At 40.4% G+C, this 26,606-nt stretch overlaps 1 protein-coding gene across 5 annotated transcripts; it reads right to left on the reverse strand.

Annotated features, from left to right (window-relative positions):
* Positions 1 to 253: 253 nt before the first annotated feature.
* ppfibp1b (PPFIA binding protein 1b) lies at positions 254 to 26,451 on the reverse strand. Of its 5 annotated transcripts, none has more exons than XM_074677463.1 (27): positions 26,270 to 26,451; positions 17,507 to 17,589; positions 16,101 to 16,306; positions 14,862 to 14,951; positions 14,661 to 14,774; positions 12,773 to 12,901; positions 11,788 to 11,880; positions 10,431 to 10,548; positions 10,209 to 10,253; positions 9,153 to 9,214; positions 8,969 to 9,053; positions 8,209 to 8,345; positions 8,015 to 8,112; positions 7,294 to 7,351; positions 6,966 to 7,140; positions 6,479 to 6,511; positions 5,785 to 5,926; positions 5,518 to 5,649; positions 5,126 to 5,276; positions 4,886 to 4,997; positions 4,311 to 4,399; positions 2,736 to 2,858; positions 2,488 to 2,613; positions 2,212 to 2,400; positions 1,821 to 1,985; positions 1,336 to 1,401; positions 254 to 1,225 (listed from the first exon to the last, which is right to left on the reverse strand). In XM_074677463.1, the coding sequence occupies exons 2-27, from the start codon at positions 17,568 to 17,570 to the stop codon at positions 1,142 to 1,144; spliced, it is 2,886 nt and encodes a 961-aa protein (XP_074533564.1). In that variant the 5' UTR covers positions 17,571 to 17,589; positions 26,270 to 26,451; the 3' UTR covers positions 254 to 1,141. The 5 variants fall into 5 exon arrangements, with proteins under 5 accessions (XP_074533564.1, XP_074533563.1, XP_074533566.1 ...); XM_074677462.1 differs by having other exon boundaries at positions 7,294 to 7,354; XM_074677465.1 differs by lacking the exon at positions 10,209 to 10,253 and having other exon boundaries at positions 255 to 1,225; positions 7,294 to 7,354.
* Positions 26,452 to 26,606: the final 155 nt, after the last annotated feature.

Here is a 26,606-nt window from a genome sequence, read left to right on the forward strand (position 1 = left end):
TTCTGTTTGATGCAAAAAGTTGTATAACACTACCACTCAGACATTTTCTGTCATATGATGTTGCTTTGAAATCTGAGATCCTACTTAGATTGCAGAAACCACAGAGTTGTTTGCATGTAGAGCTTCCCTTCTTCCCTGTTTTGAGAAATTCTTCAGCAGCAAGTCACTGATTTCACTGCACACCAACTTCAACCATGACCATTTGAGAACAAAAACAAATGATTTAACTTACTTTTATTGGTCTTAAAATTGTGTAAATGTAAAAAAAATCCACTGTACTTCAGGAAATGTTTAGGTATGAAATACAAGATTATTATTTTACAGTCAGACATCATTTCATCTCACAATTTAGAACAAACCAGCCCTTTCCAAAAATAACAAACAGCTAACAAGATTCCATTTAAAACAAATTTATAGAAAGATAAAATAAAGAAGTTCTTTTATAAATGTGATGAATTTCAAAACCATGCAATGATATTTAGTAGGTTTTGTTCTGTATATGATGTGTTTGTGCAAATGCAGGTAGAATATTACTTCCGAGTAAAATCTTGTAAAAAGTTTAAATAAAACAACTTTCATTAGAAAGATTAAGGTCTGTAAAAAACATAGCAGCTGTTTCAAAGTTATTATTTTACACTAACCTTTTAAAACCAGGGAGGTTCCTTCTATATTTCTACAATAAGAAGGCGATTTTAAAAAAAGACATATATTAAAATCTATCTACACTAAATTGTAGATGTCTTTATTCTTCGGGTTCACACACCTGCTCAAAAATTGACCACTTGATCATTTTATATCAGAAATAGAAAGATGCTACTACACAGCTGAGTACAAAACGTCTCCAGAATCCAGCTGGCAGGCAGACAGGCAGTGAGTGGTGATGCTCTAAATATTCCCTCTGTCATCAGATGGCTGAGACGAAGACAGACTTCTAGAGTGATAGTGGCTACAGGACTGAATGATCTCACACCACCTCTGTGTGAGACTGAAATGACATGGAGACACATTGTAATACTTTAGGCTCATGTTTGAATGTTCCTGGGGTTTGTAGAGAAAAGTCTCTGTGAGAGGGGGAGAGTGTTGGCACAGAGCTTCATTCACAGCAGGACCAGGTCTCGTGGTGTTCTGGCTGCTCACAACCTCACGCGTTGGACTCTTCATCTGTTACACTGGGGTTCGGTGAATTTGAAATCTCTTTGAAGAACTCATCATCTTTCAGCATGCTCTGGGAAAGGGAACAACCGATGAAGAGAGGATGTAAGTGTCATGAAACCACATTAAAGATGGCTACAGCATGTGCAACAGTAAGAGGCTGGCAGGTCTTGAAATTCTCACCGTCAGGTTTTGGATTCCTTCAGAGAAAGCTCCAATCTGTCTCACTGTCCCCTCAGAGTCGTCCATCTGTGATACGATGCAGAAAATTAACAATTAGACGAAGTAAGTCTAAGATATTTAATCACACATATGACTACATTCAAAGTGTTATTTTCAAAATGTTACAGAGTCATGTATACACTCCCTCCAAGAAGCAGGGCTTAAATTTTATTTATCACACAAGAAGAGCAAGAAGAGCTGATCCTTAAAAAGACTGGAAGAATACAGTGAAAGAAATCAAAAACAAGTTGCTTTGCAATGGATTTTTACAGAAAAATATCACTTCATATGGAAAAAGAAATGAATGGCTGGACTGAACACACTGTTCAGAACAGTTTTCCTCATCTTGTCCACTTGGCTGTGCTCTTCCCATCAGCTGACTGTGATAAGAACTGTGATTAATGATCCAGCCATCATTTCAAACATCTTTTAAATAGCCAGCTGACCTGGTCCAGCCTGTCGAGGTCGTCTTCGTAGATTTGGAGCTCAAAGCCTTTTTGAAAACTTCGTCCCTTTGGCATCTCGACATCCATCGGACACACGTACTCCTCGTTGTCATCCTGCTTCTTCTTCCTCAGGCTGCCAAAGTTACCAAATGACAGCTTCCTTGGCTGAAGAAGCAGAAAACATGTTTCAGGGTCTGTTTGTTGATATGAGCTGGAGTTAAAAAAGTTTGTATGAGCACAATGAAGTCTGCTAACTTAATTAAAAAAAAGCAGGAATCAAGGATTGTCAGACCTCTGCTCTTAAACAGCATCTCAGTCTATCCTAACCCTGCAGCCCAAGTTTGACATGTACTAACATTACTCGCTCTACCCTCACAGTCTGGTGCTTCACCTTGACTTTAGTAGTGGCAGTGAGCAGAGTGTAGTCGGGGTTTTCAAGACACTCCTGTTTGAGCTGCTGGGCCTCTGAGCCAATGAGCAGGTTGAAATGTGTGGCCAGGTGGCGACGTAGCAGCGTCTTGTTTGGGGGTATGTTGAGCAGCAAAGCCATGGTCTCCACATTGAACCGAGGCTCCAAAACCTGAAGAGGGAAGAAAAGATGGTTTTTGAACCCGCCATTTTAAGAAGTTTCTGTTTCCTGGATCAAATGAAAGAAAGACTGCAGTACCATCAGGCCCCCGTGCACGCCGCTGCCTCTAAGGTTGGGAGCATATTCTGCGAGATCCACAGAGCGCAGCCACTCCATCACCCTGTGGTTCGTCCACTGGGAGATTTCAGCTGGAGAAATGTTGTTCTTTGGGTGCAAAAAAAGAATTATGATTAGAGAATGTGTGTAAGCTTAATCCAGTGGTGCATTACAAAATGAGCATGTCCACCAACGGCTAATTCACCATGTCACCGGGGAAGTGAACGCACCTCATCAGATGGCCTACGACGTAAACAGTTTGGCTCGTAGTTGTTGAGGCGGAGCACCTGAATTGCTCTCTTAATACTGAGGTGATGCAGGACACTCCCCACTTTCAGAGAAAGCAGGTCATCCTAGTGGACAGAAACACACATTGATTACTTATTGTCAACCACAAACAATGTCAAGTTTATCCCTCCATGATCTGTCTCTGCCAACCAGTCAAGCTATGGTTACATGTAAAGCTGTAGCTAAGATGGGATTTAGGGGATTTACACAGTTACCTAAAGATGCTGTGAGAAGGATCTGTTTTAATTCGACTGCCTCGCCACCTTCTGGCCCAGAGTCTCACGTACACTGTCATAAAAATGTGACTTTCAACCAGGCGTGTGTTTGTTTTCGAACAAATTTTATTTGTTCAAGAACATTTTTTACCGGCTACAGCCCAATCAAGTAAAGTATTTATCAGTACAGTTACTTGCACTGTTGTTTGAAGCGTGACAACAAACACTACTAACAGCCTGAAGCCTCCATGTATCTGTAGGCTGACGTGACAGTGAGCAAACTGTCAGTTAAAAAAAGGAGTTTAGTAGCCGTCCATACGTAGCGTTGACAGTGTGTCCTGCCAATCATCTACCAAGCAGAGCTAACGTAACCTCACTCTTCATTTTATTGATAGACTCTCAAGTTTGAACAGACCACTGCAGAATAACTGCTGACTGTGGGTTGGAATGGACATTATCACAAACAGTTTAGCTCTTTTTGCCTCAAGCTCGGGCTGTATCACTCTCCCATTTAGCTTTCTTCTGCTCCTCTTTCCATTTTCTGTCTCACAGTTAGGCTCCTGTGTCCATTATCACGACAAAATTAATCTGAGAAAAAGTTTTCAAGTAGAGAAAAACACAGATCTCTCTTCTCACTTCTAAACTTCATCAGTCAGCACGGTGTCGTCATAGAGACTTGGACGTACCGTAAATAAATACAGTCTTGCCTGACCCGATTGGGAAAGTACAAAGAAGCTACAAAGTAAAAAGTTTCGACATAACTTACATTAGCAATGATAATCTCATTTTAAAGCATGGATTATGATCTGATGTATGTCTAGAGGGGAGCCTTTTCCAAGATCACTTAGAAACTCCTCACAGCTCCTTGAACATTAAAATCTGTTCATCCTTGTGACGAGAAAACACCTGACACAAATTTAAAGATGCTCCTTGCAGCATTACTCTGATGATATTTTAAAGATTATGACATTAAAAAAAGATTTTAGGTTGGTAAGATGCCCTGATTCAACAGTTTACTTTCTACCTTTTACTTTCTAATAAAGAATGTAGTTATAGCCCACAATTTTTCAGAGATCTTAGCAATGACCTTTGAGTCTCACTGGAGACTGGAATGGATATGTGAGGAGACAGCCTGGATGGTAATAGCAAGGTTCAGTGGAAGGTTTCAGACAGTAGGAAGAAAATCAGGCGTTTGCAGTAGAAATTTCCTAACTCGCTGCAGAGATTTATTCTCTCAAAGGGCTCATTTGCCACTTTCACGTATCCCTGTGGTTGGATGAGGGCGCACATGTCAACACTCACCACTGTCATGTAATGCAGCATGCGACCGTCCACCCTCCCCTCATCAAACTGGGTCTTATACTGGGGCAGACCGATGTCATCCAGCCATCCTGAGAGGAAGAGAAAACAACAAAGTCACAAGTGTCCATATTTCTATACCTACTGCTCAAGAAAGACAAGAAAAATAAACTAAACAGACCAGAAAAACTGAAGGCAAGTAGCATCAGTATGTAAGACTCAGTTTCAGACTTTTTTAGCAGCTTTTAGAGGGAAACTGTCATTCAGCTTGATGATTTATCATAATATTCAGTTTAATCCGCAATGTGCAGTTTCTGTGCACAGTCATGTTCTGTGATGTTTTAGATACCATTTAGAGAGCTGTGGGATACAGACTGCATACCTAAAACCAAGTTGCCAAGATGTGCGAGGAGTCAGCGTTTTTAAAGCATGACTATTATGAGCTATTCAGGAATAAAAACAAGCCTAGTATGCCAAAACATATTTAATTCACAAGTATTTAAGATGCAGTTCACTGAGGATAATAATTTTACTTAAGTCTTTAGTTTTATGTTTTTGGTTTATGTTTTGGTACTCACTTGTAACCCAGTTAAAGTCCAGCTTTCCTTTACTGTCTTCCTCCTCTGAGCCGAGTGCCTGCAGAGCCAGCTGCAGCTTCTTTCTGTGCAGCGGGTGTTTGATCCCCAGCTCCTAGAAATCCACAATGAGACGTGCAGATTATACACACACTTACAGACACACAAAATGTTCAAAAACAGGAACACTTTGTCTGTCCACCGACTCTGGTAAACTTGTTAAATTCTTCCACTTCATCTCACCCTCTCCAAGTCCTGCTGTGAGGCCTGCAGAAGCGTCTGTCCAGAGGAGATCCATACCCGTGCCATGTTCACATAAAGGCCGAGACCCTGGTCCTGCAGCCAGCCACACACTTGATCCTTGGACCAGCGTGCAAAGGGAGCGTCAACGTCACTGAAAAGAGAGGAACAGTGCAGGCCCTCAGGAAAGGTAGCTGAAGAGAGACGACACAACTACAGAAATGTCAAGTAAAGATGTGAACACAAAACCAGAACCATTTTTGTTTTGGCCATCCAAACAAAGACAAATTTCTTACATGACACCACTGATATTACTGAGTTTCACTGAACACCTGACTTTGGAAACCCAAACCACATCCTGGATGTCATTTTATAGGCTGAAAGCACGGACGTACTTGTTGTTTCGTTGGAGGTCACGGGACCAACCCAGTCTGGGTCCAGCTGTGGCTCGAACTCCACCCCTCTTGAACTCGCCCTCTGGTAGGTTGTCATCTAGGTTGAATGATGTAGACTGACTCCTTTTCAGCCTAAATACATGAAATCATGTTTTGAATCACGAACATCATACAAAATCCCTTGTGATAAAGTTCTGATGGTGTCATGGTTAAATAACTGAGGCTTTTATTTTGATTTTCTTTTTTATTTATCTCTGTATTACTTACTTTCCAAAGAATTTCTTGATTCCTTTGGATTTTTTCCTGCTCTCTGGGGTTGTAGAGAGTGTGTTAGTGCTATCACTATTTGTGGACCTCTGTGGAAGCCCGGCAAGGTCCAGATGATCAGTGCCTTGTCGCTCTGTCTCAGCTGTGTAAAGAAATACCCACAAAAAAATTCATCAGCCTCATGATGGGGCATTTGCACATGGGAGAATACAGGGCTTCTGCACAGGATCAGTGTAGTAACAAACAGACAGGCCATGGTGGTGGGCATCACAAGTATTACCCTCTTCTAGTATGCATGCATCAGGCACAGCTGAGGCTGGAATAAGAATAGATTTATTTAGTAGTGTAAAGAAAGTTAACAAGTTGTTTCTATATTTTAGTGGACTGCTTTTCCAGATCCAGATTAAGAAATTTATCTGAAATCTAGATCTTGATGCAGATTCTAGGGAAGAGTGAAAACAAACATGCATGCACACAGACAAATCAACACACAACAGACAGACTGTTTGTTGTATTTGAGGAACACTGCCATGACAAGGGTGTGGTTGTTCAAGCACTGCAGCTACTAAAACTTGATAAAAGATGTGAGCTGATTGGATGAGTTCAGAGAGGCAAAGGTGGAGAATGACAGATATGTTGAGGAGCGTCCTTTGTTTTCTTCAGAGAACTTCTGCACCTGTGGTCTATACTGTACCTAGCATAGGTGCACTTGCACTCCTGCTGCGATCTTCATGTGTCACAAAGCACACACAACACACGACAGGGCCCAACAGAAAAATGAAACACAAGACAAAGGACAGAAATTATGATTTAAATATCAACAGGACGGCAGAGGTGGAACGAACCCAGACACAAATATGAAGAAAACACACAAAAAGCACAGATACAAACTGAAGGGCATACATCAGCACAGAACAGAAGTCCATAATTAAATGGGGACTGAAAGTTTATGTGGGCTGCAAATTAAGGTCTTGGTCCATGTAGAATATATCATGGGTGTGGCTTTGGGAAGAGAAACCATGGTGGAAGGAAAGACTCCAGGAAAATCTCACTCTCTAGTAAACAAACTATTTTATGGTTAGCTGAGGTCGAAACAAAACAAAACAAAACATCAAATTCAGCTTTTGGCACCTTGTAGATTCGTACTCATCCACCTGCTGAATCATGTGATTTGCTCTTACCGAGGTTAGGGGTGCTGCCTGTCTTTTTACCCCCTCGGATCTTGAAGAAGCCCTTCCCAAAAGAAGAACGAGCTTTTCTTGAGCCGAAGCTGTCATCTTGCGTGTTGGCAGGCAAAGTAGCAGAGGGACTCATTGGCGGCTTTTCACTGATCTTGCTGATTTCTTCATTCGGATTCTGAGAGAACAAAAAATGACATCATTCCTTCACTTTGTGGCAGTTAAAGATAACATCAAGACAACGATATTATCACCACATGGTGTAAATAAATAGAAATGAGTAAAAAGCAGCGTAATGAAAAGTGGTAAAGCACGTTGTCTGAAGTAGTACCTTTTCAATACTGCTCCTATCCATCTGGTCCTGGCTGCCAGTCTTTGTGGTATCATGACTGCTGAAATAACAAAAACCATGAAAACAAATCCTTCATTCATAAAAGGCAAAAACTGTCACAAACATTTTTCTTTTATTAAGATAACAAGTAGGGATGGGTACCTTTCACATTTGAAACAATATCTGGCAATCAGTATTGGTACTCAATAGTACCGATTTTTGGTACTTTTGTATGTGTTTATGTGGTAATAATGATCAACTTGTTTAATAATAAAATCTCAAAAGTTTTTGAATTTAACATTTTTAATTTTCAAGGTATGAACTTGCAATGCTGTCTTTATTTCCAGCATGGAAAGCTGCCTTCTCTTTCACCCCCTCGCAGTCACAAGGATGCATTTAGGTAGCCAATTATGGTACTGTTTGATTTTACGTGGATGGGTACCCAGTACTACAAACAAAATACACAAACAAAAAATCTTTAAGTAGGGAAGAGACATTGTTGTGTTGTTTTTGTGTTTGATCTGATACTCCATTTACAAGCGAACAGGTAATATTGGTAAAGTGATGAATCTACAGGTCACACAGACCTGCTACATTACACCAGCCAGACACATATGCAGTATTTTATTCATACTGAGATTAACAGCCATATGAAATCATCAATTCAAAGATTAAACATTACTTGCGGGAAACCATTTAGCATCTTTTTTGCTTTTTTTACCTTTCCAAATCGGTAGTTGCAGATTCTGATACTCTCTCTGGATCTGAAGGGCTGGGTGTAGGTGAAGGCTCCTCACTCACCCCGTTGAGGATCTCCATCTAAGCGCAAAGTGTGATGACAAAATACAGGAAAATCTCTCTTAAAGACAAAACAATCAATGCAGAGAGACACATTATCGTAATAAGTTTACGAACCTCATCTGGACTCTTCCTCCTTAGTGGTTCAGGATCTGTCACTTCAGGCTTTTCTGACTCTCCAAACACGCAGTTGGTTGGCGTTGACACCACTGGTCCATCTCCATAACTTTCAATGTGGTCATCTTTGGTTCGCTCTAAAGTAGACAATAATTAACATGTAACTCAGGTTATCAAATGGATCTCAAGATGTAAAAAAAGTGCTGATAGGTTTAACACTGATCACAAATCACAGAAAATAAAGTGATGTGCTGAAAGGACAGCTGCAGGTTATTCAAAGTGGTGGCTCTAAAAAATTTCTTTAGCCCCCCATTTTTTTTAAATATTGAAATATAGAGGGAGGTTTTTGATGACAAAAAAAAGAAAAGGTAAAATGCGTCACTGTATCACCCCTGTGTTAGATTTCAGAACTACGACATTAAAAAAATACTTTTTGGAAATTCTAGCTAAATTTCTCACCACAGAAAAGCAATCCTTTTTCTTTCTTACAAAGTGTTTTCTGATGTTTTTGCTGCTTTTCAAAATTTAAACCACAAATTAATTTTGTGATTTCCACCCGTCACAAAAATTGACACTGACTTGGTCCAAACTGTCAGACAACTATTTATTAACATGCATGCTTAAGGGTGCAACCAGGTGAGAAAGTTGGTTGCACCAGTGCTACCAGTAGAAAAGTTAGCGTAGAGCCCAGGAAATACTTGAGTGCTTCTTAAGAAATGAAATACTGAGACACCAGACTCTGACAGCGATGTCTTCTGACCTTTCTTCCCCTGCACCGACATCACCATGTCCTGAACTTTCTTATATCGCAGCAGTGATTGCTTCAGCTCCTCAATCTTTCGATCCTGCAGGTGAAACCAACAGACCCACATTGAGAGAGGGATTTCCCAGACAAAGAGTTGAATCACTTGATTTTGACACTTGTAAAAACTCATTGAGTGTACCTTTTCCTCATTGGCTGCCATCAAGGATTCGACCGCCTTTTTCATTCTCTGCACTTCCACATCTGGTGAGGAAAACACACCATTACACACAAACCAGCTGCAGTGTTGGTGTAGGCCTGGTTAGTGAACCTGAACACACAGGACTTGACTGGAGGATGAAATACATTCGGATCATTTAGGCTGTCACATTACTGACTGTCATCACAGCCACAATAAACAAATCAGTTTTTCAAATGGACACACCAAATCCTTGTGTGAGCAGGTGTTTCACATAGTTGACTTTAGTAGGACAGTTTCACTTTTCAGATCACACCAAGCCACAAGACTCTGTGAGCATTCAGCTTCAACATCACTGGTACTTTTTGAGGCCTCTACACCTAGTTTTTATAAGACCTCTGAAACAAAACAAACTCTGTGGTCCATACTTTAAAACTTGTGTAAATATGTTTGAATAGATAAATCAAAAGTCTGTTAAACATGACTCTAAAGTGGTCAGATCTCAAGTCATGTGGACAAAGTCTGAGCACTGAATTAAACATGAAATTGTTCTACACAAGTAGAAGATCAATGACGACAGAAAGGCAAACATATAAATGCAGAGATGACAAAAAAGATAACATCACAGAACATGACTGGAACATTACAGGTGAGCAGCGCACACACTGGAAACCGATGTGAGCGAGGAGGGGGGTTTGGGAGGTAGGAGAAAGAGGAGGTGATAATAGCTGAATGACATGAGGCAGGAGGATGAGCAAGCAGCCTGAATGGTTATGACAAACAACACGATTCATTCCTCATTCCTGTTGGAAACACAAAGCAGACATTCCTGGTTGAGAGCTTTTGGAGGATGTTGGTTTCATTCAGTCTGAAGAGTTTGAAACAGATTATGGTTGAACAGATGGTAACGTGATGCTCTGCGGAGAGGTATAAACACTCCAGTAGGTTACAATGGACAAGCAGAGTTCACATGGCTCATCATCATACATGCAAACAGGGTTGGGATGGGTGCAGTCATTAGGTGCAGTGAAAAAACACAAGCACAGAAACCCCTCTTACGTTTTTCTTTCAGCCTCTTTCTAAGAGTTTCGTCTGGATGAGAGACTACACAGGACAAAGAATTATGAAACAGTGGTTGTTTGTAGATGGCAACTTATGAAGACTTTAACCGAATCTTTTTGTAAAAATGACCACTCAGGCATTTATCACAGTTGAACATGAATTTTACCATCATGCACATTTAACTTCAGTGAGATCTAATTCTTTGACAGGCTCTCTCACCTCTCTCTGTAGGATCTGCACCGCCTGAGGGGCTGGCTTTAAATCCTGCCTCATCCTGCAGTCGCCTCATCTCCCCATCTCTGCCCTCCAGCTGCCTCTTCAGTAATGTGAGCTCCTCCTGTCCAACAGAGAGAAATAGTGAAGATGGTTCCTCCACAGACACCTCCTCCTCCTGCACCATGACTCTGCACTTCAAACAAACCACAACACACAGGCTCACAGATGCTGACGTGGCAAACACCTGCTCTTAGGGGTAATAAGGGTAAGGCATGTGTGAGGCACAAAGTGAGCACAGAGCTGAGATCAAAACAAACATCGAAGACCTTACACCAAACAAATTAAATCTGCTTTAGGGAACAGAAGAACCAAGCAAGGGAATAGAGAAATTAAAGAGGTTTCATTTGGGGCAGATGATGTGATCAGTGCAAAGAGGGAGAAAACACAGAAAAAGGAAAAAACTGCCAACTTCTGGCAGAGAAAGAAAGAAATTATAGCATTCCTGTGGTTTGAAATACTGGTGCACTCTTAAGGAAGTGGTATTCTGACTATACTTAACTTTTTGCTTTTCAAAACAGTTCATCACATAAGTGATTTTAATGTTTGTAACAATAAATATATATTTAGACTGTCTTGGCTAAAACAGAGGTCTCAAAACAACAACAGGATCTTGGAAACCTGCAGCGATACAGATTTCAGGAATAATCCACAAAAGATTAAAGAAAAAAGCAGAAGAGGAGCCAAAGGGTGAGGTCAAAACCATAATCATACGGCAAGCAAAACAATCAGCCTGAGAAAAGCAGACCTTCACAGCCATGAGTTTGTGCTCCTTCCTCTGTTTCTCATACTGCAACTGGCCCGTTTTGATTTTCAGGCTAGAAAGCTTGGCCATTAGCGACTAGCAGTAGACATGAAGCAAGGAAGAGAATGAAAATGAGGAGAGAAGGAGTGAAAGATAAAAGAAGTGAAGCTTTCATCAATTGGGGCATTAGAGACTCCAACCAAGAGATTTCAACTATAAAGCGCTTTAAAAAGTGACACTGCTGATGCAAAGTGGGGGAGTTTGCAGTGTGCAGTACCTCCTTAAGAAAAAAAAACACCAACACTCTCTTTAAATAATTTTAGAGTTTTTGATTAGGCATTAGAATCTTTCAACCAGAGTGTATAATTTATTTCAGCGGGACAAGGGGCCATGAACTCCTAAACTTTTTAAGTAGTTCACTTTCAACCACTACTTTGAGAGTAAAATGAAAGGTGAAGGAGATCATTTTGTTGCACACATTTAAAAAAGGCATAAAAGATGTAAGTCATGAAAAGTTTTTCATTTGCATACTCTGAAAACATCCCTGTTATAACTCACCTTTGTGGATTTCAGTTTCTTTTCGTACTGGAGTTTTTCACTCTCCAGCTCGGTCAGTCTGTACCGCAGTTCATTTATTTCAAGTATCAAATCCTGAAAGAACACACAGTTCACATTACAGAGAGGTAGTAAACAAACAAAGCCAACTCCTCAAAAGCTGTCACTGAATCACTCCCTCTCTGTCTGCTGAGGTTAGATCTCACTTTCAGTGACTTTATTCAAAAGTGAAGCGCAAACATGAAACACTCAAAAGCAACCCAAAGAATGAGAAACTGAAGTCTTTGGAGATAAAAAAACTTGAAAGCAGCAGCAGTATTGAATCAAGCGGAAGCTGCCAGTTGAAGGGGAGTGATTTATGTGCTCTGAGGCGAAACATGGACAGCAGCTTTTTGTTGCAGTGGGGTGGAAGAGACGGCTGCACAGCTCCAACAATAACATGACGTGTTTGAAAGCTGTCCAAGTTTTCTGCTGGGTTCGTCTGGAAGCAGAAATCTGCCCATCGCCACAGCTCTAGTAAACAACTGGCTGAGATCTCAAGGTCTGTGAAGCCTTTAACTAAAGGAGGAAGAGTGAGATTAAGATAAAAACAAAACTCAATCCACTCAGCAAAGAGAAGTTTTTCATGTAGCAGGACTTTTTTTCCATGAATGTTGACATGGTTGACATTTTTCTGAGGTGCTGAAGCAGCTGCTCTGACATAACCAGTAAAATAAGAAGTCCCTCTCCCAAGCAGGTGTCAGACAACATGAATGAGGGTTTGTTTGGTGTGTGAGGTAGAGTGTATGTATGTATATGTGTGTGTGTGCCTGTGTGTGTGTGTGTGTGTGTGTGTGTGTGTGTGTGTGTGTGTATGTGTGTGTGTGTGTGTGTGTGTGTGTGTGTGTGTGTGTGTGTGTGTGTGTGTGTTAAGTGAGGGGATGAGGGGATGAGGGGTGAGGCGATACAGGACAAAGAGGATCCCTGTCTTAAGAGTAAGCTCACATACCTCACTGTCCCTGAATCTGTCAAAGTCCAGTCTGTCCTTCTCGATGGTATTTAGGGTCATCTTCAGGTTGGACACTTCAGAAATCAGCTCGATCTTCTGGTTCTCCAGAGTTGATCTGCACAGAAGCTCCTGCAAAGATGCAAAGATGAATGAAGGCTGTTGGTGAGAAATTTCTTGGTTGTTTGTGGTCACCGTTGGCAATGCAAAAATATAGGGAAAATAAAAAAAACAAAACAAAACAAAAAACTTTTGATTAATGACAGTGTAAAACCATGGACAGAACAACAGCTAGCCCAAGTAAAGCCCAAACTTAAGAGCCTCTCCCTGGTTTACTGGTTGCATTAAAGGTACTTAAGTTTCATTATTATACCAGATGGGACACAGGTCAAATCAAAACAATGACTTTTTTTTTTCAAACATAACTCCTGTTTTTATGGTTGTTTTTAACATACTGATGCTTTTTTACATGCTTACTTTGTCTAAGAAACTTATTTTTAATCAGATATCTGATGTTGTGAAGTCATAACAGACAGCTCTGGTCCTGCAGTGTACTTAATCAGAGTAGCAGAGCAGAGAAAGATTGGAAAGAAAACAACATACACTACCACAAGCAGGATATCAGAGACTGAGCTTGGCACTCACTCCTTGTTTTGAGAAATCTGACCGTGCTGCCAGAAGAGTTCAGAAAGAAAACGGGATAGTATGACATGTTTACAGTGTACCCCAGCCATCGCCATGAGACACATCAACAAAAACAATCATGGTTGCAGTAATAAGTGCATCTTTCTTTTAGAGTAACAAAGGAACAAAATTTTGTCCAACAGAAATTATGCATTTGAAAATAACTGGAATCTTGGATGGGTGAAAGCTTATAAAATCAGACTTGTTAAAGTTTGTGGCAAACAGGCAACAGGATACCAGACAAACGGCAAAACTGAAACATAAGCAAGTGTTTATGTCTTATTTTTTTGGTAGAAATGTTTCATTTGAGTGAATAAGGGACAAATTCACCCGAACTTCTAGAAAAATGTAATTTCATTGCAAGCTTATGTTATTTTTTAGTATTTGTCAGTGTTAACAGACTCACATTACCTGTGCTGCAGTTAACCACCAGGAGGCAATTGCAATATTTCTGCTTTAAATTTTTTTAGGACTGTCACACTGTCTATCACCATTAAAAGCTGTGATGTTGGTTGTAAAGAACACCAGAAAGAGAAAAGGCCTTCTGAATTTATTTGAAGTGCAGAAAACAGGACTCTCAAAACGATTTAAGCAGAAAGTTGATGCCAAAAGACTCAGCTTTGAAGAATGGACTGATAAGATGGTGTTCATTGTGCCAGCTTTCAGGAATGCTGTACCCGGCCGTGTGACTTGTTTGCAACTGAACTGTTACTGTTGCTAAAGAATATAAATTTATTAGATTATAAATGAATTCATTGTTTTTTTATCATTATTTTTCAGTAATGTTGATGGAAAGCTCTGGCTGGCTGGAATTGGCCCATGGGCTGCCAGATGCTCATTGTTGTAAAGAGTAAAAAAATCTGCCCAAAAGATATGAAGATTTGCTTGGTAGGTTTCTTGAAATAATAATTTCTTAATACAAGAAAAAAAGATAAACTTCTCACTTATACCGGAAAATAAATAGCCAGGTTTTCTGTATACATGTAAACTCCATATCCTGAATATGATCAAAACCAGATGTGATGTGATGCAGTCCAGCAAGCTCCAACAGCCAGATCACTTCTGTACTTTGGCTTTTCCTGCGTTATGTGTCAGCACCCATAGAGGCCGTGTCATGGCTGCTCATCTTACAATGGGAGCAAATGGAGGCACACTTACCATATTCATATACAATCAGTGGAACACACAAAATTAAAAAAACACACACCTGCTGCAGCATCTCCTCAGTGGCATTGAGTTTCTCCCTGTGCTCATCCAGACACACATCCAAGTCTCGAATCTTCTCTCCCTGAGCTTCCACCTGGTCAGTCAACACGCTCACCTGCATGGAAAGGAGAAGTCAGACCTTCAGATTTGGAACTGATGTGTATTATAGCATTGGGTCCTTCAGGGACTTGTGGATGGATACCTGAAGAACCAGAGACTCCTTGTCACTCTCTATTCGGGATAGCCTTTCCTGGTAGTGGTCAGCTCCACTGAGAGAGATATGCCCGTTGGACTGCAGAGAGAAGGGAATGTTTATTATTTCTGGATTTATTACAGAGGAATAGTCTTTCACTTCACAAAAGCAGACAATTTGTGATGAAGAAAAGTTGGTGACGTGATCTTGACAACTTGGGTGTTTTAGTAAAGTAATAATATTAAGATGTATTGCTTCATGACTGGTTACAGTGTTCTGCCCTGTACAAACAAAACCTTACATGGCTGAACGGGCTCAAATTCACACTGCTGTACACAACGCGAGTTACAACATTACACAAAACCTCTGGCATTTCTCTGGCCTACAGCCCATCACTCTCCAAAACCCAACTTTGGTTCTCAGGAAGTCAGCGTGTTTCTCTCAGCACACAGGCTGAGACACTGACAACAAACAGCGTTTTGCATTCCCAGGGAGCTGAGCGGAGGAGGACAGTCATGTTTTTGCTTGGCAAAGAAGTCAGTCCTCTGCTTGCACCCAGGACTGTTTGTCCAGGCATTCATCGAGTTTAATGCAGCACACAGAGCGAGCACAATCAAAAGGAAAACAGATGTGCTAAAGCTTGTTCACAGCACATTCTGTCCTAACACCACAGACAAAACCTCTTCCAAGATAACACGATATAAATGAACTCAGACGAGCTTTGTCCTTCACTGATAGCGGACAGACGATCGCTAAATAATCTGAAGTTTTCAATAAAACCTCAATGTCAACAGCAGATATGGCACCGCCTTCATGCAGAGAGATAGCAACATGAGTCCTTTATTCCTTATCTTGTATGTCAAGATAAACCAGTTTCCTATGTGAAGCACTGCCAGTGAAAACTGATCCGACCTGGGGCTATACTATTCAGAAAAAATGTACCCACCTCTATTTTATGGTCTTCCCCTGGTACACAGAAAGTAAGGTAACTTGTGTTTGGCAGATTATTTATTAGTTGTATCAAAGCTTCTTGGCAATTAATGCTATACTGTTTTGGTGGATTGGTTGATTGAAGTCTGAAGGAACAAGATGTTGGCACTTAAACAATTTATTCACTGAAACAAACAGGAGCCTCAGCAGCTAAAGCCTGACTCAAACTGCCTTACTTTTTGTGTCAAGTTTATGTGCATTCCTATATCTGTTCAAATCTGATAATCATGTGTCGATCCCATCATGTGAGGCTCTCACCAGGTGACCATGGAGCCACTCCACTAAACTGTCAGCCGTTGAGTCAGGAATCTGGCAGCGAAGACTTTCCCTCTCCTCCGTGTCCATCAGCTCCAGGACGCTCCGCAGGTCTTCCAAAAGGTGAAGAGCCCGCAAGCTGCCCATGAAAGGAGAGGTGGGGGACTGGCAGTCAAACAGCCCATTGGAGTAGTCCAGGGACTTGGAGCCTGAGAGGAGAAACAAGACAGAAAAGAGAGGAGCGGGTTAGAGAGAGTTGGAGTCCAAATGAAGGATCCACAAAGCTACAGCTTAATTTTCAAGAGGGAGAGAACAAGGGAGCGACTTTAGCACAGCTTGTTGTAAGAAAAAGTTAAACAGGGTCATAAAAAAGACTAAAAATCGCAACTTTTGCTTTAATTAATGTTGCACTAAACAGCAATCACAGCACATTGTTGCTGAATTGAATCCAACAGTTGAGTGAATCAAATCATTTGAAGAAAAGGTAATAAAGGGATATTCACACAGATTTAACACTGGTGAGATTTAATATGCGTAGAAGTGTCAGAGCCTAACTAAGCTAAAAATATAAACCTCCCAGGAAGCAGGACATCAGGGAAACCTGCTCTGAAAGTCACAGTGTAATATTAACAACATGATGGTCAGCAAATAAATATCTGTTGTTGACCTGAAGATGACTCTTTTTCTCTAAGCTCTGATGTTTTTATGAATTTCATGTTCTGCTTTTAAATGTTGACAACCCATTTGCTGAATATTTTCCAAACACTCCAGCTGTGTTCTCACATCAGCTCATCCCGACTTACTGTGGGAAATTTTCTAAGGACTGGCAGGAAATACCAGATAAAGTCACACTGGAAAAAAAACTTGAGGCTAAGCAAATGTGTGTGTCTTATTTCAAGAACAAAATCACTTATTGAACTTAACATGAGCCTCATTCACCTGGCAGCTCCATAAAATGTCTCATTATCAGGCATGAAATGAGTACAATGAGTAAAGAAAGTTGCCAAAGGGGTTAGGGAAAAAAAATGCCTGAAAAGTTTTTGGAATTAGGTTTTTTTTTTATATTTCAATAAACCTGACCAGTATTTTTTTCTTACTCTATTGACAGACTTTCTTTTACTTTACTTTCAAGCAATACAGACCTAACTTTTGGCGTCTCTTATTTGAATGAAAACAATTCATCTGGATTTGAAAAACACTTAGAGCAGAGTGGGTTTTGTGCATATGTGATGTGATGCAGCTTTGGATGTCAGCTCTGTGACAAAGTATAACAGGATTGACCCGTGAGGACTTCTTACAAGAGACTTGTAAGAGCTCTTTTTTAACGTTTTGTTGTTTTTTTAACAGTAAAAAACAATCTTTTGATTGCTGTTGAACCATTTTGAGTAATGAAAAGACGAGACTTTTACCTGCTATGATGCCGTCCATCTGCTCCAGTGCAGCCGCCAACATGTCGCTGGCATCCGACATCATCTTCAGTCACTGGTAAAACCTGGCCAGAAACAAACCATTTACATTTAAAATTGTACTTTTTACTTTAGGCTTGAAAACATTAAACTGCAGATGTTGAACCAAAACAAAAAATAACTCAAGTTCATGAGATGCTGAAGGTTCAAATACCATGTTAGCAATAAATGACACAATAAAGTCTCTGAGCCCGCCAAGGAGCTTCACATTGAAGTGAAATAAGTAATCTGACAAACAATAGAAAGCAAAATAAACCAAAACATCCATGCTTATTATGACTGCTAACCCTTACAGCTGTGACTTTGACACTTAGGGACAAGAACAAACCCAGAGGCGACTGTTGTGTCTGGCTCTCTGTGCTAAAAAAAAAAAATGCTGTAATGCTTTAGTAAGGCATGTGATTACTAAAAGGTTTCCACCCAGTAAGTTGGGCAGAACTGAAGTACATCATCAGCAACCTCTGCATGTATGTAGCATGCCTGTGAGACAGATTTAACTATGAAGACTCAGTGAGCTGAGTGAGAAAAATGAAAACCATGCAGCTAAAAAAACAAGATGAGCTCTGTTGATGATGAGATGATGAGACTATTAATTCATGCATTTCAGAAAATCATTCAAGCCATCATCTAAAACATTTTCACTGTAGCAGACCCAGCCATGAGGACACTGGACAGTCTGTCCAGAGCGTAGTGTCCAGTGGAGATTCATCTTAGTGTGCCACTATTGTACAAGTGCCAGACCAGCACAACAGGCTCTTTATCTCCAACCATTTCATCAAAAGGCTCTGCAGCATATTCATGCATGCTTAAACATGCTAGCACAGGCACTCCTCTCCACACGCGCACAGCGCCGCGCTCACACCCCTTCCTTAAATCGGCTGTCTCACATCCTGGGAGGGGCCGACACTGGGACGCAGCACCATTTTCAAACTTTATGGAAACCACCCACAGACCTCAGTCTGTTATTTGGGGATTCCTGTGGTCACACTTTCCATTATGTGTAAAATATAAGCTCTAAAACATGAGAATGGTCAGAGTACACAGAGAGCTGAGAGATGATGAAAGGAAGCTGCTGTCAGCTCCATCCTGAGGTGTTTATTATCAATCAGACAAAGTGGCCATGAGAGTTTCAAACCTTAAAGGACCAGAACATTTTTTGATAAAAATTGGTGCTGTCCATTGGTAAAGAAAAACTAATTACAGACAGACATGTTTTTTTTACCCTTTTGTTAATATATTTTCCTAATATCTTTCTTTTAGCTTATTGTTATTTTCCAAACTACTTTGATGTGATCACTCTGCCCCAACCATACACATCTCTGCTCTCTGCAAACAGCTGCTCCCCTGCCTCCCTCCCTTTTCTTTCCTTTTTACCAATATCAACATCAGTAAATATCGGTTATCGGCCATAAAAGAAATATTAAAATCGGTATCAGCCAAAACTTTCATATCGGTGCATCCCCAAAATCAAGTTTTTATGTTAAAGGAAAAACAGTCACAGATTGTAAGCACCAATGTAAGCGTTAAGTTCTTTGAGGGTCTCATCCTTTTTATTTAAATGAAGGGGCTGTGAGGACTATCTGTACAAGCTAGTGTTTTTTCAGGATGAAGACTCTGTTTCCCATGAGCACTAGCACCCACTGTTATTAGGTGTGACTCCTACCAAGGCGTGTGTTTGTTTAGAAGCAAATGAATGGAGAGCAGATCTCCTTTTGACTGAATACAAATCGTCAAGGAAATATTTCAACGGACAGTTACGTTTGAAGTGTGACAACGAACTCTGAAAACTCACTTTATATTGTAGTTTAGTAACCGGCTAAAATAGTTACTCATAGCCTGGTGCTTTGAGACGCATCCGCAACGTGAATCCTGATGATGTCTCACCAGTGTTTATCTACCAATCAGAGTAGGGCTGAACGATTTGAGGAAAAGATTGAATTGCGATTTTTCTGGCAGATATTGTGATTTCAATTCGATTCACGATTTTCTTCAAATCAAGCTTTGGGATATTCACATGCAGGGCTGAACGATTTTAGGAAAAGATCTAATTTTTCTGGCAGATATTGCAATTCACGATTTTTTAATCATCAATAGTGATGATAAATAATCTGTTCTCATCGACTTCTACTCCTAAACAGAGGCTTTGTGTTGTTGACCTGCTTACCAGCACTTTTAACATATAGATTGTCTACAAATTTGTAAAACAGAATGTGTATAATACTTGACACAACAGATCCTGAGTCAGTGAAGAGCGCTGCAAAAAAATTGCTGCTTTGGCGATCTCAAAATTGCATTGTCTAAAATTGCGATTTCGATCTGAAAACGATAAATTGTTCAGCCTAAAACCAGAGCTAACGTAACCTTACTCCTCATTTTATTGATAGACTCCCAAGTTTGAACAGAGCACTGCAGAATAACTGCTGCAAGTGGGTTTTAATGAACGTTAGAAGAAGATTGTGCTTTATAACAAAAAAGCAACATGAAAATCCCAAAGAAGGCAAATTGCTGGATGTCTTCAGTTGTTGCTCTTTTAGTTTAATATGTTGCATTTTGCTTCTTCGTTTAATTTATTAACGGGGTACACTGTCATGCTGCTATAGCATAACGCTATTACTTAACTGATGTGGCTACTGGCATCCAGCTTACAAGCTGCCTACTACAAGGGGGCACGGTTGGCTGTGGAAACACAAACAGGACCAGGCTTAACTGAGCTGATCCGTATTAAACCGTTCTGATCTACACCGGACTGCTTGGTGGAAACAGGACTTTGGCTTTTAGCCTGTCTCTATCACTTTACTGTTTAGCTTTCTTCTAACTTCTTTCTTTTTGACAGCTCAGCTCCAGTGTCTGCCATTACTAAAAAATAAATACAAGAAATTACACATGCACCGACCGGTCAGTGCCGATATCCTTAATTTTGTATATGTAATCCTTACATATGAAACTGATCTTGTATAACTCCAGGAAGGTCTGACATCCAGCCTTTGTTGCTTTTTGTACTGAGACCTAAAACTTAGGACACTTTATTGGTTGTTTAAGTTAAAAAAAAAAAAAGATTTTATAGTTTCACAGGTATTGTTCAATGATTTTTACTAAAATAAGATTGGAACATTAAAGGTATTAGGGCTGCTACTAACGATTATTTTTAAAGTCGACTAATCTATCGATTATTATTTTCGATTAGTCGATTAATCCCGGTTATTTTGTGTTTCAACTTAATTTGGCCTTTAAAATGTTCAGACTTTTATAATTCATCCTGTGTGTTGCATTTTCACTGCATTTATCCAGAGTTAGATTCTCACCTCTGATTGGTCAGCCCTGTGTCATGTTTGTTTGTTTGTTTGTCTTTATTTCATTCATGATGACATAAAAATATAAGTACAATACAAAAAAAAAATCTCAAAATGAATGAAGCAGGTAACAGGGAAATGAAGTTGTTGTATGCAGTGTTGGACAGACCGCTTATTAGTGACTTTGGGCTTGTTTTCTAATGTTTATTTGCTTATTGGGGCTTTGCTCTCTGTGTGATCCCGCCTGACTCTCCCAGCTCTCCATGACAACGCGTTAATTTTCGTTCCTCCATATTCACTATTTCGCTCATGCGCACTTCGCCCCTCCTCCTCCCCGCTGAGTGTTACCGGTGTAGTGTGAGCTTGAGAGTGAGAGCTCCATCAAATAAATGTCCTCTCTTTTCAAAAGTTTGGGGAGTTTTGACACTAGTTTGTGACTCAGATCCTGAAAAACTGTAACAGAGAGTGAAGGAGACTCTCTTAATCACGTTATCAGACGCTAAACTCCGGGAGCGGTCAGTCTGTCTAAGCCGGAGATGCAGAGCCTCCGTCAGCGCACAGCGCTCTCTGGGAGTGGAGATTTTTCCTCATCAATATTCCTCACGTAGAACTTAGTGATCTTTTCCCATAAAAGTATCCAATAACACAGCACCTCATGCTGTGAACTGAAGTTACAAATGAGTATTACCCCCTGGTATTTGATTTCACTATGTGACAACGACATTGAAAACAATAATACCATGCGTCGACTATTAAAATTTGCGTCGATGAATTTTTATTGTCGACTAATCGTGTCAGCCCTGGAAGGTATGTGCGGTCAGTTATAAAAAATAAAAAATGGTATCGGCCCAAATCGGTATCAGCAGGTCAGGCTTTTAAAAGACCGGCGACCGGCCAGAAAATTGTAATCGGTGCACCCCTACAAGAAATCCTCTTCAGCGAAGATAAACACAGATCTCTCTTCTTGCTGCTAAACAGTTGGCCAGTGTGGACAGAGAAACTGAGAAAAAGTATTTAGAAAATAACCTATACAAGCATATATAAAGAAAAGGTAGATCTTGTGGAAATGAACCTATGCTATGAGCGTCAACTGGAGAAAAAAAAAAAAAACAGAACAAAACCAAAACACTTTATGGACAACAAAGCCGACACTGCACAGCAGAAGTCTCTAACAGCAGATTCCACAGACAGAGCTTAGATCATGATGACTAAACACTGGACTGAAGGCCTGCAGGGCATCCCCCTCTGAAAACCTGAGTCAGCTTCTCTCCCTCAGCAGAAAGACAAATAAGGGGAAGGTTAACACATGGCTTACAGCAAACGCACTTCAAACACACCCTGCCAAGACCAGACATGCTGCTCAGGGACCTTCTGTCCACGTGTCAGTCGGTGCTATTCAAGTGTAAAGACCCCGTGAGAGAAAATCCACAGCTGAACCCTGGATTCAGAGGACATACAGGTCCTGAAAGATCTGAGCACAAAGACGGTCTGATTACAGAGAGGTGAGCTCAGTCCACAAGTCCTGGGATGCCTCTGTGGTATGTCAGTCATATGTAAACACGGGGGTGTTTGGAAAGCAGACCGTGGCTTTGACTTCATTGTCTTAACTAAACAAAGGCAAGTGATCCATTTGTTTCAAAAGTGAAACAAATGATTATCGTAGTGATTGATGAATTCAGTTCATTTCCAAAAAGATCAGGATTTCACAGACTTCCAATCAAAAAAAAAATCAACTGAGGGCTGTTTTATGTTAAAGAACAGCATAAATTTGTAAAAGAGTGAGTGCCTGGCATTTTATCATGAACGTCTGAATCATTTTCAGTCAGCTTGCTCAACCTCTCATTGTTGCTGATTTTAATCCCACCACAGAGACAATACCTGTACCTGTTTTCAGTTTACGTTCAATCTGAGCAAGCTTGTTATCAAAAGAGACATCACAAAAAAACCCAACAAGCATCATCACTCTCAAAAACAAAAGTTTCTCTGTCTTCTCCTCTGTACGCACCACTTACACCAACCATAAGACACACAGAAAGGGCTTTTGTTCCTGATAGGGCTGTATTTTGACTGAGAGGCATGAGAAGACAAAGAAAAACTACAATGCAACGCTACAGTGCACATGGCATTTACAACAACACCTGCCTGAGTCCTCCTCTCAGACGCAAAAAGCCTCAAACCCACATGAAATAAAAAGCTTTCAACAAGCGATCATGCCCTTTGGTGAAAACAGCCGTATAATTCACAGAGACGGGCAGAGAATAATGGATACAAGGGGGAGAGTGGACTACTATAATGGCTTTTCAAATCCTCCAGGCAAGGAGAAGCATCAAACCCTCCTCTCAGTGGATGGAGGGAGAGAAAGCTGAAGTATATCTGGCTTTAAATAAAATAGATGCTGTAATTCCCTTTCCGTCTTTACACACAGGAAGCCTCAGGCCACTTGTCTCTCAGGGAGAAAGTGTTTACAGCAGCCATGCAACTGACTTTTACAGCTTGTGTTGAGACATGATGCACTGGTGGTAAAAAGAAGGCCCAGGGAGAGAGGAATTTACAATGCAGGCATAAATCATACTGCACTTTGCTTTGCTTGTTCTTTTTCCAAATCTGGATGTCGATGTCTGTGGACTTGAAGGGATGGATCCAAGTCTCGCCACATAATGACACTTTCCATGTTTTGAGTCATGCAGGCCTTGACTCAGTTTCTACCTTCACGATGTTTCCATGAGAAGAGTTACATACATCATTAGCCCAAAATGCTCCATTCAGAGGTGAATAATGCAACCTTTTCTTTTGGCTAATGCCGAGTCTCTTCATGTCTGTTTCAAAACATAATGAACAAATGGTCCGGCATGATTTGACTCCACTTGCTAATGTTATTGCCTCACAGCCTATGGGTATAAAAGCTTAAGAGTTACACTAGGAGGGCTGAGCGTCTGATTCACTGGGTGTAGACGCAAAGTAAAAGCATTCACCCGCAGCCTGCAGGGCGCTGCTCAGGAATAACCTGCAGCTATTTCCAACCTGAGTGAGCAGGCAGGATACATCACCACTAATTTTATACCTCAAACAACCAGCCTGTATGCAGACAAGATGTGGGTGCAGACTGAAGGAGACTTGTTCTGATCTTAAGAGTGGCTTGAACTAAAAATAAAGACACCCACAAGGTACCCATGTAATGAGTGATGTAGTGCAAACATACATAACAAAAGATGGAAACTGGATTTTGGAGTTAATGAGATTCCATGTGATAAAATCTTTCAGATTCCTGCCGTACGCAAAAGACTCTATACGCATTGTATTTGTCTTGGATGGCAGCGTACATTCTTTTCATTAAACTCTCAGTGCAACTTAACTTTTCTGAGTTATTTGGCAGGCGTTTATGTTAAATGTACACACATGATCCTGAAGGATAAGTAAATGTAAATCACAACAGTTGAGGGTCAAAACACTATTGCTGCTGCAGCACAGCTCCACAAATGTACAAAAATAAGCTGTAATTACTAGATCCCCACCGATTAATCGGGCCGATTAATCGGTCGGGCCGATTATGCCTGTCACCGATTAATCAACATCCAACAGCCAAAATGTAGCTGATTATAAAATTTTTTTGCTCCACTGAGATTCTGTTGCTCCTGCTCCTGTGTGTCTGTGTGTTGGGCTGCAAACTGCCCGAGTGCCCGCCCCCTCCGTCCACCATTATCTAATGTAAGACTATAGAATGACGTTTTAACATCATGTTAGTTGCTTTTTTGTGAGATAACAGAGATAAATGCTACTGTTAATTCACACGTCCACCTTTATCTAATGTAAAACTATAATATGGCGTGTTAATGTCGCGTAAGTTGCTCATTGTGTGAAAACAGTTTAAATTTTTTTTTATACTCACTGTGTTTAAAGTTTGACTTATTTATTCAAGGTGTTAACAGTTTGACTTCTTTATTAATTATTGTGTTTACAGCTTGTTCTTATTTATCATTGGTTTACACTACAGTTCTTATGTTGACAGTTTTATAATAAAGTTCCTTGTTTTAATTTAATTATGTTCTGTGTCTGTCTTGAATCATATGGGTATTATAATGATTTGTGATTATATAAAGTATATATCCTGAGTATATAAATAAATTTATTATATATATATATATATATATATATATATATATATATATATATATATATATATATATATATATATATATATATATCAGCTGATATATCGGATATCGGTCAATATATTGGATATCGGCTTTTTTTGCCCCCAGTATCGGTATCAGCCCCAAAAATCCCATATCAGTCGGGCTCTAGTAATTACTTATATTTTAAGCTGTATTACAGAACCATGTAAAATGAAATAAAGGACAATGATAGAATACAAAAATCTGAAGTCTATATTTTCAGGGGACTATAATCACACACAGTGATGCTCTTGTGTTTGACACAGCTTCAATGAATGATAAGGCAGCATAACATCCATTAACATCTGGTTTCAGTTATCAAGACAAGTCCTGTTGTTTTGGAGAACATCTGAGGAGCAACAGTTTAAAGAGGTCGACTGGAGACTAAAACAACATGAAATTTTATGGCTTTTAAAGAAATCCCAGACAGTAGACTCTGGGTACCAGTAACGCTCTTAAAATTCAACTATCACCTGTTGGAGCTATAAATGTGAAAGCATCGCTTCAACTCAAAACTTAACAGGATAAAGTCATGGCAAAAAAAGGTGGCCCCAGGCAGTGGGAGTTTCTTCCCACAGTGTCTTGCCGCAAAGTCTGGAGCTGTGGCAAAGCCATAATCAAAAGTCAGGCTAACTGCCATACCATCTTAAAGATAAACTCCTGATAGTTATCCGCGTAGGTGTTTCGGTTTTACAGGAGACCCGGCGAACTGTTAACTTTCAGCCAAATGTGCTGTCGTAGTCACGGGGTGCGTGAGGTTACAGCTGTTTTAACATCGATACATACGGTTATAAGGTCTCCTGCTAACACGGTCACTCGCTACAACGAAACACCAGCTGAGTGAGAGGATAATTCTTTAGTCTTACATTGTGACTTTACACATAGATGACGATGTGAACACCACGACCCTGAGCTGCGCAGTGACAACCGTTACAAGAAGCAACAGTCAACGAAAATAATCTGTTTTTGAGACAACTTCACGCTACAAATGTGTAGCAAGTGATATCAAAATACGATTCAAGTAGCTCAAGGACATTGGGCTATCCCATGGAGGCACCCCAAGCGTCCCCAAGACAGTTGTTGGTCGATAATATACATTCTCGACATGGGGAAACTTTTTAGAAATACAGAGGGCACTTCGACGACTACCCTAACAGCCGTTTGTTTCGACCACAAGTGGGAAACTCTTAAATCAAACCAAGTCAGTGGATTAAATAAATCACGGACCGTACCAACAGACTTACCGTTGCCGCAACTTCCCGATAAGATGTCGACTTTAATCTTTGGCTTCTTGTATTAGTTCCACAATGCAAGTTTCTTAACTTTTCCGTGGCCACCAGTGCTGCTACCCCAACTCCCCGTCCACATTTCTACGCCATGATGTCGGAGTGCCAAAATTGTTGGAAAAGTTGGGACGTCATGGCTGGAACTGAAATCCCGCCCAACTGCCGACTGGATTGGCTCGAGCGCAGGAGTCATGACGTGTTCAGAAGCATGGGAAAGATCAGTTTCAAGAGTTGAGCGCTTTGGAAAGAAAATGTTTCACATATGCAGTTGGAACAGAAAAGTGATAAACCATCA

The sequence above is a fragment of the Halichoeres trimaculatus genome, unplaced genomic scaffold, assembly GCF_033239565.1.
Source record: "Halichoeres trimaculatus isolate MK-OKI-2021-1 unplaced genomic scaffold, fHalTri1.1 fHalTri1_scaffold_10, whole genome shotgun sequence".
NCBI lineage: Eukaryota > Metazoa > Chordata > Actinopteri > Labriformes > Labridae > Halichoeres > Halichoeres trimaculatus.

Coding starts and splice junctions, on each gene's coding strand:
- ppfibp1b (XM_074677462.1), bottom strand. CDS start 17,570: ATGATGTCGGATGCCAGCGACATGTTGGCGGCTGCACTGGAGCAGATG. Junction 8,113..8,208: donor GGAGGAAGAGTCCAGATGAG/GTTCGTAAACTT, acceptor CTTTGCGCTTAG/ATGGAGATCCTCAACGGGGT. Junction 4,998..5,125: donor CACAGCAGGACTTGGAGAGG/GTGAGATGAAGT, acceptor GTGGATTTCTAG/GAGCTGGGGATCAAACACCC.